Source organism: Trachemys scripta, chromosome 7 (assembly GCF_013100865.1).
Source record: "Trachemys scripta elegans isolate TJP31775 chromosome 7, CAS_Tse_1.0, whole genome shotgun sequence".
NCBI classification, from domain to species: domain Eukaryota; kingdom Metazoa; phylum Chordata; order Testudines; family Emydidae; genus Trachemys; species Trachemys scripta.
The window spans coordinates 34,707,816-34,726,347 of NC_048304.1; the positions used below are offsets into that span (position 1 = coordinate 34,707,816).

General features: G+C 38.5%; 1 protein-coding gene across 3 annotated transcripts in view; it reads left to right on the top strand.

The window, feature by feature from the left end:
* Nucleotides 1-18,532, top strand: part of PTPDC1 (protein tyrosine phosphatase domain containing 1) — a 43,616-nt gene that overhangs the window by 9,371 nt on the left and 15,713 nt on the right. The window contains exon 3 of one of the 3 annotated variants that reach the window (XM_034776503.1): nt 15,373-15,465. In XM_034776503.1, the coding sequence (XP_034632394.1) occupies nt 15,381-15,465 (85 nt within the window). In that variant the 5' untranslated portion in view covers nt 15,373-15,380. Of the gene's footprint in view, nt 1-15,372; nt 15,466-17,747; nt 18,112-18,532 lie in introns of those variants that run through there. The other 2 variants (XM_034776504.1, XM_034776501.1) reach the window with 2 other exon arrangements.

Consider the following 18,532-nt stretch of genomic DNA (forward strand, 5'->3'; position numbering starts at 1 on the left):
AGTTAAGTGTTTGCAGGATAGGACCCATAGAGACTGATTTTTCAGATGTGCTGAGCTCCCACAGTTCCACCTGAAGTCAATGGGAACTGGAGGTGCTCAGTATTTCTAGAAAATGAATCCCAAAGTGACATACTAAAAAAGCAAGGGGACATGTTATTAATACTTTCTAATGCGATTATTTTTGAAGTGTGAATATCTGATCTGATCAGGTTTCTAAACAACAAAAGAATTTGGTTCTTGTATATTAACTATCTATAACTTTTAATTTTTAGAAACTGTTTTGTAGCTAGAATTAAGCACACATTTGAAAGAGCCACAAATACAATTTTGCCACTCAAATAGTTAATACTATTTTTATTATTTATTATATATATGGCATCTCAGTTAACTTACCAAGTTTCTGACCTTAAAGTTCGAAATAATGAGCCTCTTCAAATAGTTTTTTAATGGAATTAGGGTTTACTCTTTAACTGTATTATAGAATGTAGAAAACATGAAAATGAGCACTAATAACTTCCTTAGTTAAAGGCCTTATGATTTTGCCTCTCAGCAATTTATTCTATTATCTGATTTGTCACTACTGTATATAGCACCTTCAGTCCTAAAAATGTATTTTAGTATGCATGTTAATTACAGGGAACATTACAAGGGAACAGAATGAAATTATATGTCCTCCAGAATCTGTCAGTTATAAATAAATTATAAGTATGACTAGGGCAATTATTAGGGCATCCCTCATAGTCTATTAATATACTTCAGTCTTCTTTTGTCTGCAGAAATTTTAGGTACAATATCGAAAGTGATAGTAACAATTTGCCATGTGGTTAAAAACATTTACATTTATTTTTGAGTTATGGATCATTTCATTTAATATTTTTCAGCTACAAAAGGGAAAGGAATTGCAATGACATAGCCAAGAGGTTTAAAAAATACAATTAAAATAACTTCCCCTCCCTCCCCCGGTAAATATCTATTGCTTACTTGGACAGTGAATATTTGCCATTGATATTTCTAAAATAAAAAAATTGACTGGACATTGTAATTAGCCATGAAAAAATACAACTTGAATGCAAATTCAGTTTGTGTACACATCAATTTTTGTGTTTGCAAAAATAGCATCTGTGAAAAATAGCATCTGCAATTTAAAGTTTGGCCCTATCGCTCTCCTTATATAAATCTTTGCATAAAGGAGCAGCTGAATTTTTTCATCTCTGAATTTTACTAATTCCACGGACGTTAGCCATCATAAACAGTTAAATCTGATCAGAAGAATGTTTCTAAAAACAGATCTAACAATTTAGCTCTGTTACCAACTCAGTGTCTCCTCTGACCAAATGAAGACAGGTCCTTAGCTGACACAATATTTTCCAAGCTTAATTGGGTTGTAGGCTTAACCCTTAGAACAGTTGTATCCGGATCACTTTGCTTGCATAAATAAAGCAGATCTCCCTATCTCCAAGAAGCTTGTGTGAATATAGGCTACTGTGTTTTTAAGTAAAGGGGATGGGGGCAGAAAGGGGTGTCATGTTATGGTGAACTTTCAACAACTGTTACTTGCATTGCCAGCTTTTTAATAAGAGCTGCAAGAATCAGTGGAAACCTTTTGTATTGTCAACTAATGTTCAATGGTTGAAATTAACTTTGTAAAATACAGCAAAATATTTCCCATACTGTATATTTGCTAGTTGTTTGCTGATTCACTCACCCCAAAAAAATCCATATAGTTAGGCTCTTCCTGCTTTAATTAGGTATGCTGTCTTCAGAAGCACTTGTTTTTTCATTTTGTTGTAGACATATAATGTTTGATCCTGTTAACTTACAGTAGCTATACCTACATTAGTTATATGTAGGCTCCTATGTTAAAATAAGAAAGAAAATATTAAAAGAACAGATGAGATTCCAGAGATTTGAGCATGACATTATTCATTGTGTTTCAAAATTGATTTATTACAGAGTCCTCGTTTAATGTAACTTCATCTGAAATTATCTCTACATTGCCAGCTTTGTGTGCTTCAGTGGTTAACAAGCACATCTTATAAATACCTACCAGAAATGACAAACAGGTTTTGCTGGACAGTAATGGGAGCGAGATGAACAAAAGGAAGAGGAAAAGGATTCTGTTATTAAAATATCAGGTTTAATGTAGCCTGTTTGCCTCAATCCCTTTAAAATTTAAACCAGACACAGAAAGCAGTTTATGGGATGATTATCTGCATAGTCCCTTAGGTATTGCATATGTAGTCTTAGGGGGAAAAATTGATTGTTATTGGCTCCTCCCAGATTACCCTTACAAATCCAATTAACTGTAGTAAAAACTGCAACAACATTTAGGATTCATTTCTATAAACGGGTATTTTCATACAACACGCTACTTGTGCTTTGTCAGATCTGCAGTAATGAAGGGATCAACAGTCACCCAATCTTTTTTCTGGGTAACAGGTAAGGCGTTAAACTGAAAATATTGAAATTGCTTGTTAAAACTAATTTAAAATGAGAAGCTAACTCTCTCCGGTTCTGAGTGTTTGAAATTTGCAAAGGACAGATCTTTATATTCATTTGACATTGCTAAAGTCCAATTTTAAAGCATGTGCACTTGTGAGCATAGTTATATTAAAATTCAGTTGTGTATAGCATTCCAAGCTATAATGACAATCCAATTCACTCTTCTGTATGTAGTTCACCATGTAAATCAGAAAGAGTAGTCTTACTAAACATGAGATGCAAGATTAATAATATGAGTCACCAGTTTTGTTTGTAGAACAGTTAATGTATTCACTTTTACCCTGTTCCTTTATAATTCCCAGTAGTAATTATTGGCTGCCAGCCTGTTCAAGGTAGTTTAAAATAAGGTCTGTAAACTATCGTGCTAGCATTTACTGAAGAAATCTGATAGTGAATTAAATAACACTAATTAAATCAATTGTTAGACCTGTCCATCAGTTTAGCACGAAATTTCTTGCTATTTAATTTATGCCCACCTTCAATTAATACCCAGGGCTGCGACACCTACGCAGTGTTCTGCTGAATTGTATGTAGGCTTGGCAGAATTTGATTTTTATTTTATATAATTTTGTTGGATATTATTGATATTTATTTTTAAGCATTTTTATATATCTTATTGATTTAAATTTTCACAGTTGTGGAAAACTATGAGGAGGGCATCAGAAAATTATTTAATGACAGACATTGAGATTCAAAAAGTTAAAGCTTTATGAACCATGAAGACACATGGTCAACATCACATGTCAAAATATACAAAGTAAATATCCTGTAATTAAATCAACAAATTATATGTGTTTTTACTATTCATTTACTAGTCTATTTGTAATAAGCCTAATTCAAAAGACTAAATCACTGGATTTTAACTCTTAAGTTCTCAAACAGTATTGTTTTTTACTTTGCCTGTTTGCAAAATTCAGTTGTCATCAGTGGAAATATTTTTTGTGTGTGTTTGTACAGTGAAGTTGGTGTTTATCAACATTTACCCATAAACATCTAAACCTTCCAAACCTAATTATATGCTTTTGTTCCTTTTGTATGTTTATGATATACCATAAGCAGCCACAGTCCTGTGTAAACACTGTGCTTAATGATTAAGTCACATTCAGTTCTTACTGAAACAGATGGTGAATGTTGTTTTTCCTTTTAAAAAAAAAAAAAAAAAAGTCCACGGAGGGAGGTACAGAAGTAACATACTTGTCCTAATCCTGTTCCCATTTCAATCACTGGGTGTTTTGCCACAGGTGTAGGATCACCCCACTGTGTAAATGTCATATGGCTAGTCTATATGAAAACAGATGTGTGTTGTTGTTACCTTGACCTCCATTTCTACCCCACCCACCATCTGTTTTTCATCCACCTCTTGTGTCTTGTTGCTAACCTAGTTTGAAAACTCCTTAGGGAATAATATTTTCCCTTTTTAAATTGTCATCACTAGGAATAATGCAACACGGAAATAAAAACATTACTTCTCTGAGCATCTTTACAAATTGTACTAATTTGTATTATTTCTGACAATGATGTTAGGTTGAGTTAGCAATTCTATTATAATTTTTTTTTTTTTAGTGACCTGTACATCTGGCTGAAAAGTCTTCTAATTGGCTACTTGTTAGCATATTTAAAAATGTTTTAATGTCAAAAACTCTTGATTGCATATTTGAAAATACCTGATTTAAAAAACTGAATTTTGACAAGTATAATTATTTCTCATATGGTGGAGAAATTGGGTAAAGGGATTTTTTTTTATGATCACGTTACTGTGACTTTCTTTAACCTACACTGGTAAAAAGTATCATCTAAGGTTACTATAACTCAGGCTTTCTCTACCTTTCTCTTTCTGAGACCCCCTCAACATGCTATAAAAACTCCATAGCCCACCTGTGCCACAACAGCTGTTTTTTCTACATATAAAAGACAGGACCAGCATTAGGGGTAGCAAGTAGAGCAATTGCCCAGAGCCCTACCCCACAGGGGGCCCCGCGAAGCTAAACTGCTCAGGCTTTGGCTTCAGCCCCAGGTGGCAGCTTTCTGCCCTGGGCCCCAGTGAGTCTAATTTTGGCCCTTCTTGGCAGACCTCCTGAAATCTGCTCGGGCCTCAGACTCCTGGTTGAGAATTGCTGCTATAACTGAAAGAGATTAGAGAAAACAACATTTAGAGATTGGAGAAGAAAACTTTGTGCAGTTTACAGAACTTTGTGTTGTTACTTTCCTTCCTTCCTGTGTTTTGGCAGGTAACGACCTGATCCTATACTTGTCCACATGACTAACTAGACAGGGGAGTAGTCCCATTGACTTCAGTAGGACCAGAGTAATTACTCATGTAAGATGTGTGTTGGCAGGAACGGGCCAGATTTTTTAAAGTATTTAGTGCCTAAAGATGTAGAAAGATGCCTAATGGGATTTTCAAAATGGACTAGGCACCTATCTGCATCTTTAGGCACCTACTTTTAAAATCTGGCCCTTAGATGGTTTTTGCCTATTGTTTATGTATGAAAGACAACAGGGGAAAACACAACCACCTTAAAAAAACAAAAGCGGGAAGATATGAATGTATCCACAAAAACCAGCAGAGGGACTGTGGGAGATATGTAGTGTCTGATACTACTGTTCACTCATTAAGTTGATTAGACTTCAAGTTGGGGGGAGGGATAGTTCAGTGGTTTGAGCATTGGCCTGCTAAACCTAGGGTTGTGAGTTCAATCCTTGAGGGACCACTTAGGGATCTGGGGCAAAAATCAGTACTTGATCCTCTTAGTGAAGGCAGGGGGCTGGACTCAATGACCTTTCAAGGTCCCTTCCAGTTATATGGAGATATACCTATCTCATAGATTATTTATTATTAAGTTCATTATGTCCCTTTTATATTGAGGTTGAAAATACTGAGTTTCTTATACATAGAGATTTTAAAATTGGCTACTAACTATGGCCCTGATATTGTAAGTACATGAGTAGTCTCCCTGAACTCCATGGATTTACTCACATGTACAAAGTTACTCACAAGCATAAGAGTTTGCAGGACAGAGGCCTTTATGTATTAATTTAGTTCAACAAAAATATGATAATGAGCCTTACCATGGGGATACTGTTCATGGCGCAGCTGAGTTGACAGAACTGGAGTCCTTCTATTGTAGAAAACAGAAACTTGTCTGCAAGTTTTGGAAATAGGTTCTGTAAGAAAAGGCAATAATTATTTGTATTTTTATGTTAAATGGCCATATTAATTACTTAAGGGATAGTCTTGTTCTCTCATTTCTTTTAGTCAGTGCAATTCTTTTCTGGCAGCCAGAATGTCAAACTTTATCCGTTTTTCTCTCCCTCATTCTCAGGCAAATACTCTGCACAACAGCCAGCTTGAACAACATCTGGGCGCCAGGCAGACCTCCCAGATAGCAGAGATGAGGGGGGAAGGAATCTTCTTCCACTCAAGGCAGAGTGACAGCAAAGCCAGTCATGGGACCTAGAGGAGTAGCTTCCATTGCCTGTGTGGTCCTTCCTTTCCCCCAACAGACATAGAGGTGGAATCACCAACCTCTTTCCTTAGCCACACATACTGTTCCTGTTGCAGACTGATAGTTGTAAATAGGGAGTCCTCTTGTCCCCCTGTGCAGTCTTTCTCAATCTTGGGTCCCCCTTCTCTTCCCCCCCGGTGGCACAAAGTAATCACACCACTTCCTCTGCAAGAGAATTGTCTCTCTGCACTAGTGGAGTACTAGACAGGATTTGTCCTATGATGTGTAAGCCAGACTTCTTGTGCTACATGGTTTTGCTGTGGCTAACTTCAGTGACTTGGAAGTACTGAAGAGCATGGAGTGGGAGAATGACAGGCAGCATCTTATTGGATCATTATCCTAAATGGATCCATGCTTTAGAGTATCTACATTCATATGTTTGGACATGCAACATTTTGTGACTGTTACTGAGAAATAGCATTGAGAAGCTTCAAGAGATGCTTTTTCAACGCCTAATGAAAGCCGTGGTACTATAAAATGGAAAAAAAAATGCTGCTTACAAAAAATAGTGCCTAAAAGAATACCTGAAGTTCTACTCAAGTTGTTTTTAGTTTCTTCAACAATTCATTTGTTAATAATCCAATTCTATAACAAAAATAACTGGAGGATAAAGAGCTACATTTTGTAGTTTTTTAAAAAGACTCTGTAGGTAGGAACACATTGAATAAATGATTTCAGAGTAATGGTATAAATGAAAAGAGGGAGTCTCACAAGATAGTAAGATATGGTGCAGTGACATGATGCTAAAAAATTATTCATTTTGGCTAAGTAGTAAGAAAAGTCTTAGCAGCAAGAGAAACTGGGCAGTGAAATAGACTTGCCAAGAAGGTGACCAAACGTCATCAGGGCAGATATTTAAGAACTAGTTCAATAAGGTATTAGTGAGTGGTGGAATTAGCCCTGCAAAATGCTCCATGTAAATTTAAATTAACCTGATGGTTATTTCACTCTCAGCTAATCTAGTTCAATTCCAGATGACGGCTACTCATCTGTTATCAAATACATATTGCCCAAAATCATATAACCCATACTCTGTCAGTTTATTAATCAAAGACAAATCAGCACAATACAGAAAGAAATATACATTACCCAGTCTGGGGAACAGTTTTGTAGCAATCACAGCTTACTTCTCCAGTCTGTGTCTGTTCCAAAGTCTGAACACAATTCTACTTATACATATACACACATACCCTTGTTTATAACAAATAAAAGATTCCACAAATTTCACTGTATTACCAGGCCTTACACATCTTCTATTTAGCCCCATCTATGTTTTGCGAGACATAGAGATAGCTATACCAACCAAACCTTGTACAGATAATCATCCATACCTGGCAGATGGTGTATATTTTGCAAGCCTCAGAACATACATCTTATTTTCTGACAGATTCTACATGTACAAAAACAGAGATTTTAACAGTTTAACTACTAGTAGTTTTCCACAGTAAGCTTAATGAGTACCGTTCATAGTTCTACAACTTTGCATAAACACAAAGCATTCCAATAATGATACATTTTACTTGTTTAGAGTTAGCTACTTAGTTTAGTTGCATTACACACCTTATCCAATTACCCTTGCAATTACCCTTGCAGTTTACATATTTTAATTAATACATTTGTTTGTGAGAGTTGATTTCACAGTCTAAAGTAAAATTCTATTCCTTATGTAGTGAAATTACCACCTGCAGTCTCAGCTCTATAGGATACGTCTACACTGCGTCTGGGAGCAAGCCTCCCAGTCCAGATCCACAGACTTGTGTTAGTGGGGGCTCACTCTAGTGCACTAAAAATAGCTGGGTAGATGTTACAGCTTGGGCTCCCAAGCTTGGGTGGCTGGGCGGGCCTGAGAACCCAGGCTCCAGCTTGAGTTGCAAAGTCTACACAGCAATTTTTAGCATGCTAGTGTGAGCCCCACAAACACAAGTCTGGTCTGGACCTGGGTTGGGAAGTTCACTCCTTGATGCAGCATAGACATGCCCCTAATTTCTCAAGGAGTACTTTTCCACTTCACCTTTGGTCTAGCCCTATAGAGCATAATGGGATTTTGGTTCAGTTCAGTCAACAAAAGTGTAGATCAACATAGTGACCAGCAGGCAGCCAGCAAAAACTTGTGTTCTTTTTATTTGAGGATCAGTTTTCTTCAGGAAGGGGAGAAAATACCTGAAAAATCTATACTGACTGGCAACATGGAACGAGCAATAAAATAATTGTCTTTGGTGCAATATTTCCCTCAGTCTTTGGTATCAGACAGTGTACCACAATTCAGGAGCCATTTGCGTCCCTGGGCAATACTATATTGCTGTTTCCTTCAGTTAGTCAATCGGTGTATACTATTACTGTACTACAGTTCCATTAGCTATGTTATTTATGCAGACTTAATGGCACTGTAATCTGTGGTTGATATGTGGTTAAATACAAGAAGATGGTCGGTCACCTAAGATTCTGTCTGTCTGTCTATCTAAAGATTAAAGACCTCCTGCTTTGCTGTCATGGCAATAGAGGTGTATGTCACATGGATAATGTAGTTAATCTGATTACTGTCATAGAATGATTGCTTCAAGACCTGACTTTATTAGCTCTGCAAGAGAATTAGGAACATGGCCTAAAATAACGTGCTGGTTGTTTGTTTGTTTTTCTCTAGCATGTGCTAGGATTGAACAAATATAATGAACAAACTGGTGAATAAGGCCTTTAAGGAATAAAACTATATTTTAAATGAAAGAAACAGAAAATGCTAATCTCTTTCCAGGAAACGCCTTCAACTTTGATCCTAACTGCTTAAAGAAAACTGCAGCAGCTAAACAGAGAATCACAAGTCCCTTATTCTCTTTCCACTCCCATGGCGTTTATAAGAATCAAGTGAGCAGTTGTTACTCAAGCACTAGTTTTACTTTAGCATTGTCCTTGTTTGTGTAGCAATGCAAAACAAAATCCGTAACCTGAATCAGTTTACTGTATATACTTACAATACTGTAATGTTAAATATTACTTCCTGTTCCAAATCACAACACATTTCCGCACTGTAAGCCACATTTTGCCCTTGTTCCAAAAAGAGCTATTTTTCTATTTAAAGTAAGTCATAATCCCACTTAGCTTGTTTTAAAAAATAAATGCAGACTGAGTATTGCTCATATTACTAAATTCAGAATAGCTGTCATGTAGTAAATACAGCATACTCATGTTTGAAATGAAATGCTACAGCACTCCTAAAACAAAGAAAATATTGAAGTCCATGGCACTGCTCAAATGGGAAAGAGCAGTAGGATTGGTCTGGGTTCTGGAAAGGAATTTCAGGGATGTCCAATTCCTAGGCAAAAAATTTCCTGGGCAAATCAACCAACTCTTATCGCTGTATTATTTAGAAAGAGCTCATTAGCCTTCTGCAATTCTGTAGCTACACAATTTTCTGCAATACTGATTTTTCTTAAAATAAAAGAGATCCCCTCAAACTTAACTGAAGTTAATTCTTAAAAAAATATGAAATAGTTTTGGAAAACACATCTTCTCCTGAGTACTTCTGCCAATTTTTGCGGTTTTACCACCACATCTTTGTTTTTTATTAATTTATTTTACCATATTATATAAACGAACAACACAAAATTGAATGTATGGTAAATGTGCATACACAAAGTACTGTTATGCACTCCCCTCAAACAAAAAAACATATTTTCCTTTAACCTCATTCAGTTACTGTACTTTCATATGTTAATTGTAACAAAAGTAAGTACAAATTTTCAGACAGAAAACTTTCACAAATATGATTAACTTGACAGTGTCCCTGTAGCGTGCATCTGGAAAATACACTGTTTGTTTTCCATTCTCCTTTTGTATATGGACAAGTTTAGAAAGTATTTTTGTATGGAAATTTGTGCCGTTTATCCAACATCTCGAGAACTATTTTAATTGTTAAATGTATTGTTCAAGCAGCTGCAGCAGAAATAATTGTGTGAATCAGTAGCTTGAGTTAAGTAGCCTTCTAGCTTATGGTTAAATAGCTCTAATAGTAAAATCTCCTATTGTGATGAGCAGTTTCAGTGCCTGCATCACAGCTAGATATTCCCATTATGGACTATGAACAAAAGAGTTCTAAAGAATCAAAATGTGTTGAAGAACTAAGACTTGGTAAGTCTTAAATGAATCCAATCCTAACGGAAATAATATTAAAAAAATAATTTAATGTATTTAGTAAAGACACAAGAATAAAGTGATCAGATTATCATTAGCATTTGACACACACATTTATTTTGTCTCTGGCACTTAAATATCAAAACACTAGGTTAAAAGAGAATTTTGTAGGTTGTGAAGTCAAGCATTTGAAAGGTAAAAATGCCAGATTTATGGTTGCCCCTGCAGCCTTAATTCTAACCCCTTGTTCTTCCATTCTGTGCACTGAGTAAGGCAAAGGTCCTGTGGAAAAAACAGTATGTGATCGTGTAGTTAAAACTGGATCATAATGGGCTCACCACAGCTGTATGCAGTGGGTCCTTGTCTGGCTGGCAGGAAGAAAAGGGGTTGTTGCCCTTTTTTGGGCTTCCTCTTCAACTGGTACCAGAGAAGGAGGAAAAGGGAAAATTTATCTGATGAAGTAGGAAGTGGCTGGACTAGGTGTGTGGAGTAACTACACTTCCAGCTGACTGGAAGAGTAGGGTGGGTATTTATACACTGGACAGTCTGGAGAAGCCTTCTTTCACCGGGATTGGTCTGGCAGCATCCATCCTGCCACCCATGGAATCTGAGTAAGGACCGGGTTTCTTCTTGATCCATTGTGGCCATTATGCTAGTTGCCCTTTTCCTTGGGAGCTGGAAAGGAATTTTTCCCTCACTGCCAGATTGACCAAGATAGGGTGTTTTTTTCCCCCACCTTCCCACAGCAGGTTTGGGACGGGTAGGGTGGGATATGGGGTTAGGTTACAATATTGCAACTTACTATGTAATATTTGGGGCAAATATCCAGTGCAGGTACTCGTTATGGAAAGGCTATGGTTATTGGAGCAAATGGATTGGAAGGGGATTTAGAGGAATGCAGTCCTTAAGGGAGCCAAGGAAAAGGGTTTGGGGCTCTGACATCTGGTCCAATGAGGAGCCAACTCCCCTCCTTTACTAGCCCCCTTAACCCTCCTGTGAGGGGAGGGCAGTGGGGGCCCAGCAATGGGATGCCTGGGATCAGGTTGGGAAGGGACAGTGCTGACAGCAGCCCTCAAAATTAGGTGGAAATTATTAAGGAAATGACCACCAGCTGCACTGTACAACTTCTTGCCGGATACTCCGGATATTTTAAGTGAATAAAGTTGCAGCCTAATTAAACCATGTCCATTTTCTCCTGTCTTTCCTCTGCCATCGCCGGACAATGCATACTCAGAAGGGGCATAGTTAAGACTGTATGAGCAGCCATAAGTCTGGTATTTTCAAATTTTCAAGTGCTTGACTTAGCAACTAAATCACATCCTTTTAACAGTTTTTTGGACGTAATTTCCAAGGGTGTTGTTTTTGTTAGAGGAAAAAGGTAAAAATAAAATTATATTATGTACAATTCAACCAACATGTACCATCATCTGGTGTGAACCGTGACCATCAGCACTGCAGTGCAGACTTTGGCCACTTGCGTTACAGGACTGATTGTAGTAGGTGGCAGCAGGAGGAGGGGTGAGGTGGTTGGCTGGCTCCATATTCTGGGTCCAGGGGTGATGGGGGAGAGTCTAACCCAGCCCAACAATCATTCCTTCCTCCCACCACAGTGGTACCTCCAGAGTGGAGAATGGGATGGCTAGAGGAGATAACTGGGGAGTCCAATCTGGCTGTCTCTTTTCCCCTATGGGGAGGTTGGGGGACTCTTGCCCCCAGGTCATGCCCTGGGGATAGGAAATGTGATGTCTTGGCCCTGTGCTGGATCAGTGGAGCCCAGCCTGGCTTGACTCAGCTCTCTCCCCATTCCCTCCGTCCTGCTACTACAGCTGCGCTAGCAGCTCCCAGGCATTCCTAGTACAGCATGTGGTGGTGGTGATCCTGCTGCTTTAAACGATGGGTAGCATGGACCTAAATCTTTAGAATGTTTGTGTGTTCAATTATAATTTTGGCAGGCTGCCAGAATTTTCCTGTGGAATACAAGTGAGAAGGGAGAGGGTGATTTTTTTAAAATAGTTTATAACTCAACTGAACCTGAATGGAATTTTATGAGACAAATAAAAGGCATTTCTTTAGCCTGCTGGCTTTCCCCTTGCTGAATTCCAGAGACCCATTGCAATCAGTGAAAATGTTAGCGCTTCTGAAAAAAGGGCACAAGCAACTCTTAAAATGGAAAGTGCTAGGCTACCTAAATATAGCTGGCAGCTACCCATATAATGAAGGAATTTGCGGCTAAAACAACAAAGTCAAGGGTCAGCATAGAAAACAGTTCAGATACAGGTAACTAACTTTTTTCTTCCTTATTATGCAATGCACTTCTTGGAATCCTTGAAGATTCTAAAAGCTCTTTGTTAAGGTGCTTTCACTTACATGAAGGTACATTGTGCCTGATTCTTATTGTCCTGGAAACACAGAAAAAAAGAGAAGATGTGGCTTAAGTAGGCTGCAACTGTATTAACTCATCTGGGAAGTAACTGGCAGTAATCCGTGCAATATTTCCTTCCTTAATCACTTCCACCTGGTAGAGGGTTGCCATCAGCCCTCCACAGCTGGTGGTTGCTGGCACCCCACTGCCCTCCCTTTGTATGAGAGTTAAGGGGCTGGGGAAAGAGGTTGTCTCCTTGCTGGAGCAGACATTAGGAGCCCTATCTCTGTTCCCTAGCTTTCTTAGGGGATGCTTCCCCATTAGCAGGGCCGGCTCCAGGCACCAGTTTACCAAGCAGGTGCTTGGGGCGGCCACTTCAGAGAGGGACGGCACGTCCAGCTGTTCGGCGGCAATTCGGCGGATGATCCTTCACTCCTGCTCGGAGCAAAGGACCTTCCGCCGAATTGCCGCCGCAGATCGCGATCGCGTTTTTGTTGTTGTTGTTTGGCTGCTTGGGGCGGCCAAAACCCTGGAGCCAGTCCTGCCCATTAGGTCCACTTCCAGTTCTGGTTTATCAGTGACCCAGATCCCCTATGGAATGAGTACCTGGCACTGGACTCCTGCCACACATAGGCACCAGCAATTAGCATGACTGCCTCCTCTCCGCCAACCCGGTTCCCAGATGAATGGTAATTTCCTCTCTCATGTTGGCCAGAAATACATCCTCTCCTCATCTGGCAGATGTACCCCATTGTCACTGAATAACAGACATAACCAATATATTTTCGTGGGTAATTACCAATCCTCCCCATTCCCCCTTTAAAGGATCTACTACCCCTTTTTTCCCCGGAGTCCAGACAAAGCACTGCCACCTTGAGATTGCAGGGGTTGTATTTGCACTAAATCCATTTTACACTGCTCTGTCATTGAAGGGACCTTAAAATGGGTGTAAATGTAACTTATGCCCACTCTAAAAACCCTGAACAATGCCAGAGCAGTGTAAAGTGGCTTTAGTGTAAATGAGAACCAGGCCCATTGTCTTCATTGGGGATATTTCTGATTTACTCCATCATGAAATCAGACAGTGCTACATGTTGATAAATGCACAGTGAGGGTGTTTTAAGTCTTTTGAATTTTTAAAAAACAATTATACAAAAATATGGCTAAGTTAAACACTGGGTAAGGAAAAAAAAAAGCAATTAATGCCTTACAAACACATAGCCTTCTCACCCCCACAACACCTTCTTAGTAATTTTCCTGTACCTTGAGGCAGCTTGCTTAGTGCTGTTGAATCCTAAAAACATTGTTTCAGAATTTGGTACTCAGGCTTGTCTGCATGGGAAAGTTTTACCTGTTCTACTGATATAACCTCCTCTGTGGATGCTCTTCTTGTTGTTTAAAAGTGCCTTCTTATTTATTTAAACCACTTCCTAGCACACGTAAGCTAAATGGGAAAAGGATACTCCAACACTAGGATAAGATTCATAGACTCATAGATTCTAGAACTGGAAGGGACCTCGAGAGGTCATCGAGTCCAGTCCCCTGCCCTCATGGCAGGACCAAATACTGTCTAGACCATCCCTGATAGACATTTATCTAACCTACTCTTAAATATCTCTACAGATGGATTTCAGAGTAGCAGCCGTGTTAGTCTGTATCTGCAAAAAGAAGAACAGGAGTACTTGTGGCACCTTAGAGACTAACAAATTTATTAGAGCATAAGCTTTCGTGGACTACAGCCCACTTCTTCGGATGCATATGCATATGTAGTCCACGAAAGCTTATGCTAGTGTCAGAGTATCCTTTTCCCATTTAGCTTACGTGCATATGCATCCGAAGAAGTGGGCTGTAGTCCACGAAAGCTTATGCTCTAATAAGGTGCCACAAGTACTCCTGTTCTTCTTTCTACAGATGGAGTTTCCACAACCTCCCTAGGCAATTTATTCCAGTGTTTAACCACCCTGACCGTTAGGAACTTTTTCCTAATGTCCAACCTAAACCTCCCTTGCTGCAGTTTAAGCCCATTGCTTCTTGTTCTATCCTTAGAGGCTAAGGTGAACAAGTTTTCTCCCTCCTCCTTATGACACCCTTTTAGATACCTGAAGTGTCCCTATGGGAGTTTATACTGGTATAACTATCGGTTTAAATTCACACCTTAGCTTATACCAAAAGGCCCTTCTCCACGTTGTCAAGATCTCAGATACCAGACTTCTAAGTGGAGCAGTGTCCCGCAAAATATGGTTTCCATAATTGCCAACATGTCAAAAATAACCTGAGGTTTTGAGGCTCATCACCTGATTTGTATGCTTAATTATGGTGATTACACACGCTATTGTAGATAACTGCACACATTCATGGGTGTCTCTTGAAAAAAATACAAAAATACAAAATACAAAATAATCTAAAATTGTAAATATGAAGTTTCCTATCCAAAAACAGTGCTGCCACAATGATTTAATTAGCTTCTCCTGGAAAAAAAGCATTTTTGCAAGATTTCTGTTCTACAATCTTGTACTCTAGATCTAGAGAGTTTGATGAAATCAAGATGGCAGTGCATTGAATATTCTAGGACCTTTGTTGAATGACTCATATTCGTATAAAGGGTCCAGCCCTGAAGTCCTTTTCAGCAGAACTCCAAAACTAAAACTGCAGGATGTATGAGCTTGAATTTTCTGGGACAATCTATCACTTCCTGCATTTAAATCCACTGTGTAACAATGAGTACTACGGCCAATATCTAACTGCCCAAGGCCTCTGTCTCACTTTATACTGCATGCAACTTGCTCAGCTATATTTTTATAATGCGTAGGTATCCTCCAATGATTTTTTTAAGTCTCCCCTGATATGTGTACAATAAACATGTTGCTGTTTCAACAGGTACTGCCATGGCTGCAGGGGTCTTGCTGCAAAATGAATTGCCTTATTGTTCATTGGTAAAGAGCAGTGCATATCTTGCAACTATGAGTTCAGGTAATCATTTTCTTTAATATGCCCTTTAAAAGAAAGTTTTTAGATGAGTTTTTTGAAAAGGAATCATCTCTGAAAAATAAAAGCCATATACATCTGTTATGGCTAGGTTGTGGGGATAATGTGTGTGTATATGCAGTACAAATAATTCAGTGTGTTACTCAAACATGACTATGACCAGTAACCACCTTGACATGTTTCCCTTCCATTTCGCTTTCTGTTTCTGTTAGGTTATAAATTCTTATGGACAAGGACTGTGCCATCTTTTGTATTCGGGAAGTGCTTAGACATTGTGGGGTGCCACAAAAAAAGATAATAAATAGTAACAATTTTTACAGGCAATAATTATGATTCACCACTTTGGCTGAATACCTCCAAATGGCACTGAAGTCAATGAGAGAATAATGACATTCAGCATTTTGCCTCCTTCAGTCTCACCAACTGCTGGCTGCACTATAACTTTTTTGAATTTGACATATATAGAAGAAAAATGTTACTGACTTATGAAGATCCATACAGAATTACATCTAAGGAGGCAAAATAACTGATGAGCAAAAGTTTGATATAATCAATGGATGTAGCCAGCATTTGAACCATCTCTAAAAAAAATATCCCCTTAATCACAAATGATACTTAAACCTCAGCACCCAAGAATTATCCAAACAAAAATAACTCCTAAAATTCCAAACATTAAGACAATTGCAAGGCCTTGGAAACAGATTCAGAAGTAAAACTAAAAAAGCCTATAATTACCCCATAACAGACACCCCAAAAACTTGCCTTAGCAGTCCTTCGGGTCTAGACATCCACTTAATTCAAAGTGCTAGTTTTTCTTTTTTGAAATTGATAGTAACATATCAGATTTAAAAAAAGGGTTTGTAGATAGCAGTAGCCCAGTGGGATGAGGGGAATGCTATTTTGTAATCCTCAATTAGCATGTGATTGGTTGAGGAAGGCATGGCTTGGTAGCAGACACTCATGGGTAACAGCCATGGAGCAGGCTTTAATACTTTCTCTCCTTCGTGACATCAGCATTAGGGTTGGAACAGGGTAGCAAAGGCTCTTGGGCAACAGCAGCACCCAAGGGACTAGATTTTAGATGTTCCTCTTCCCTCCTGCCATCACTGGCAAGTGGTAGGGCTGGGAGCAGCATGAAACCTCTCTTGTACCCTTAGTAGCCAAGTGGTACATCTGTTCAAAATCTAATAACATCCTTCCTGTCTGCACCTAGAAGAAAGAGATTATTGCCTGAGGTTTTTAAACTGGAAAAAAACACTTTTACTTACCCGGTTTTGTCATGCAAGTTCCACTTAAAGAGGTATCGACTTCCCTTGGTGTATGTACGCAAGTCCCAGTGACATCAGATGGTAATCGCATGCCCAGATTGAGATTAGAACATGGCCCTAAGAGAGGGCAACAGGAGTAACATGCTTATTGGGTCAGGTTATACTGATTTTTCTTCTATCTTTTCTTTTCTCTACTCTGCTCGTCAAGATCTATAAATTGCACTCTAACAGAGAACTGACAAGATGACTATTATTTTAAATGGTTTTTACAGCCCTTACCCCTGCAAGTGACGGTTTGGCCCTGTGATTTTGAGAGTGCTGAAATCTTTCTGGCCAGCTCAATCTCCCTCTTTAGCATGGAAGCAAAGAGGGAGGCAGCTCATAGCCTGATACCTATCGCTTGAAACTTGGAGCAATCAAATTCTATGGCTACTTCTCCCAATAGTCTGCTTTACCTCAACCCAGTAGATCCAAGAGCTTTGGTTAATAAAAACCTCTGCTCTGAAAAAATAAACCTTTTGTTTTCAATAACAAATTGTGTTTTGTTAGTGGATATGAATGGTCCATGAGTGAGCAGTCTGCAATTCATCAGTGAACAATTTCAATAGCAACACACTAATCCCAATCATTACAGAACTAACAATGCATTTTGGAGCAGCTAAGTGGAGGGCAAAAGATGGCAATGGACTGTCAAACTAATCAGTGGGGGAGTATAGCGTATTTACTTACAGATTTATAGAAAAGCAGTACCCCAAACTACATTTTGATTGTATTTTGGTATATAATATACTGTGTAGTATGTTCTGAATGTACAATAAGTGCAATTTACTAAAATACTCATTTTGTTTTGGAAAATCATCCCAGTCCAGTTGCAGAATTACCTACTTGAAATGCAACTATTCTCATTAGCAGTGGAACAGTTTGTCCCAAGCAGAATCAATTCATATAGAATTTAGCTTCCACAAGGGTAGCTGGCATCAGTGGCTTCATTGTTTGTTACTATGGAGACTGCTCAGCCTATCCTGAATAGCTGTTAGATCACACAGAAAGATACACATCTCTGTGTAACTTCAGCATTGAGCAAGTTGGATTTCAGATCCAGTTTGTTTTCTACGACATTTGTAAAGTGTTGCAAGGGGGTGATCGATCATGGAGGCTTCACCCAGGAGGCGCTCAGCTGTGAATATTTTTAGCAACTTTTTTCAGGGTCGGAGGCATTCTTCCTCTGATCCCTTTCTCCGCATACTTCAAAGGCGCCGGAGCTCAGTTGTAGAGGTCCTCTCATCATCCACACACCGTGTTATGGTGGCCATATCATCTGTAAGCCCTGCAGAGCTGAATGCAACTTTTCCTGAGAAAAAAAGTGAAGTATTTTTTTAGATTATTGCCAAAAATCATACTTGGGTTTTATAGCTATGTATTATATAACGTGTACTAAAGGTGTATAATCTTATTCAGATGTTTAGATGTATATAAATATATATGAAATATTTAAAATCATTTTATAGTGTTATTGTTTTATTATATATAATTGTATTTACTGATATCTTACTCAGGGCTTAATCTGTGCTTTATTTTTAACTTGTAGAGCATTTCAGTTTAAAACCTTGGTTTCAGAAAATAATTAAAGCAAAAGATAGCTTAATATGTGTTTGTGCAGGCATGCTGTACATTTCTAGATAAAAGGTGACCGTGATATTTGCTTCATCATGGAGGATATCACATACCTAGAATTTCATGAAGAAGGAAACTAAGTTGATGTCATGAATAACAGCACTAATATA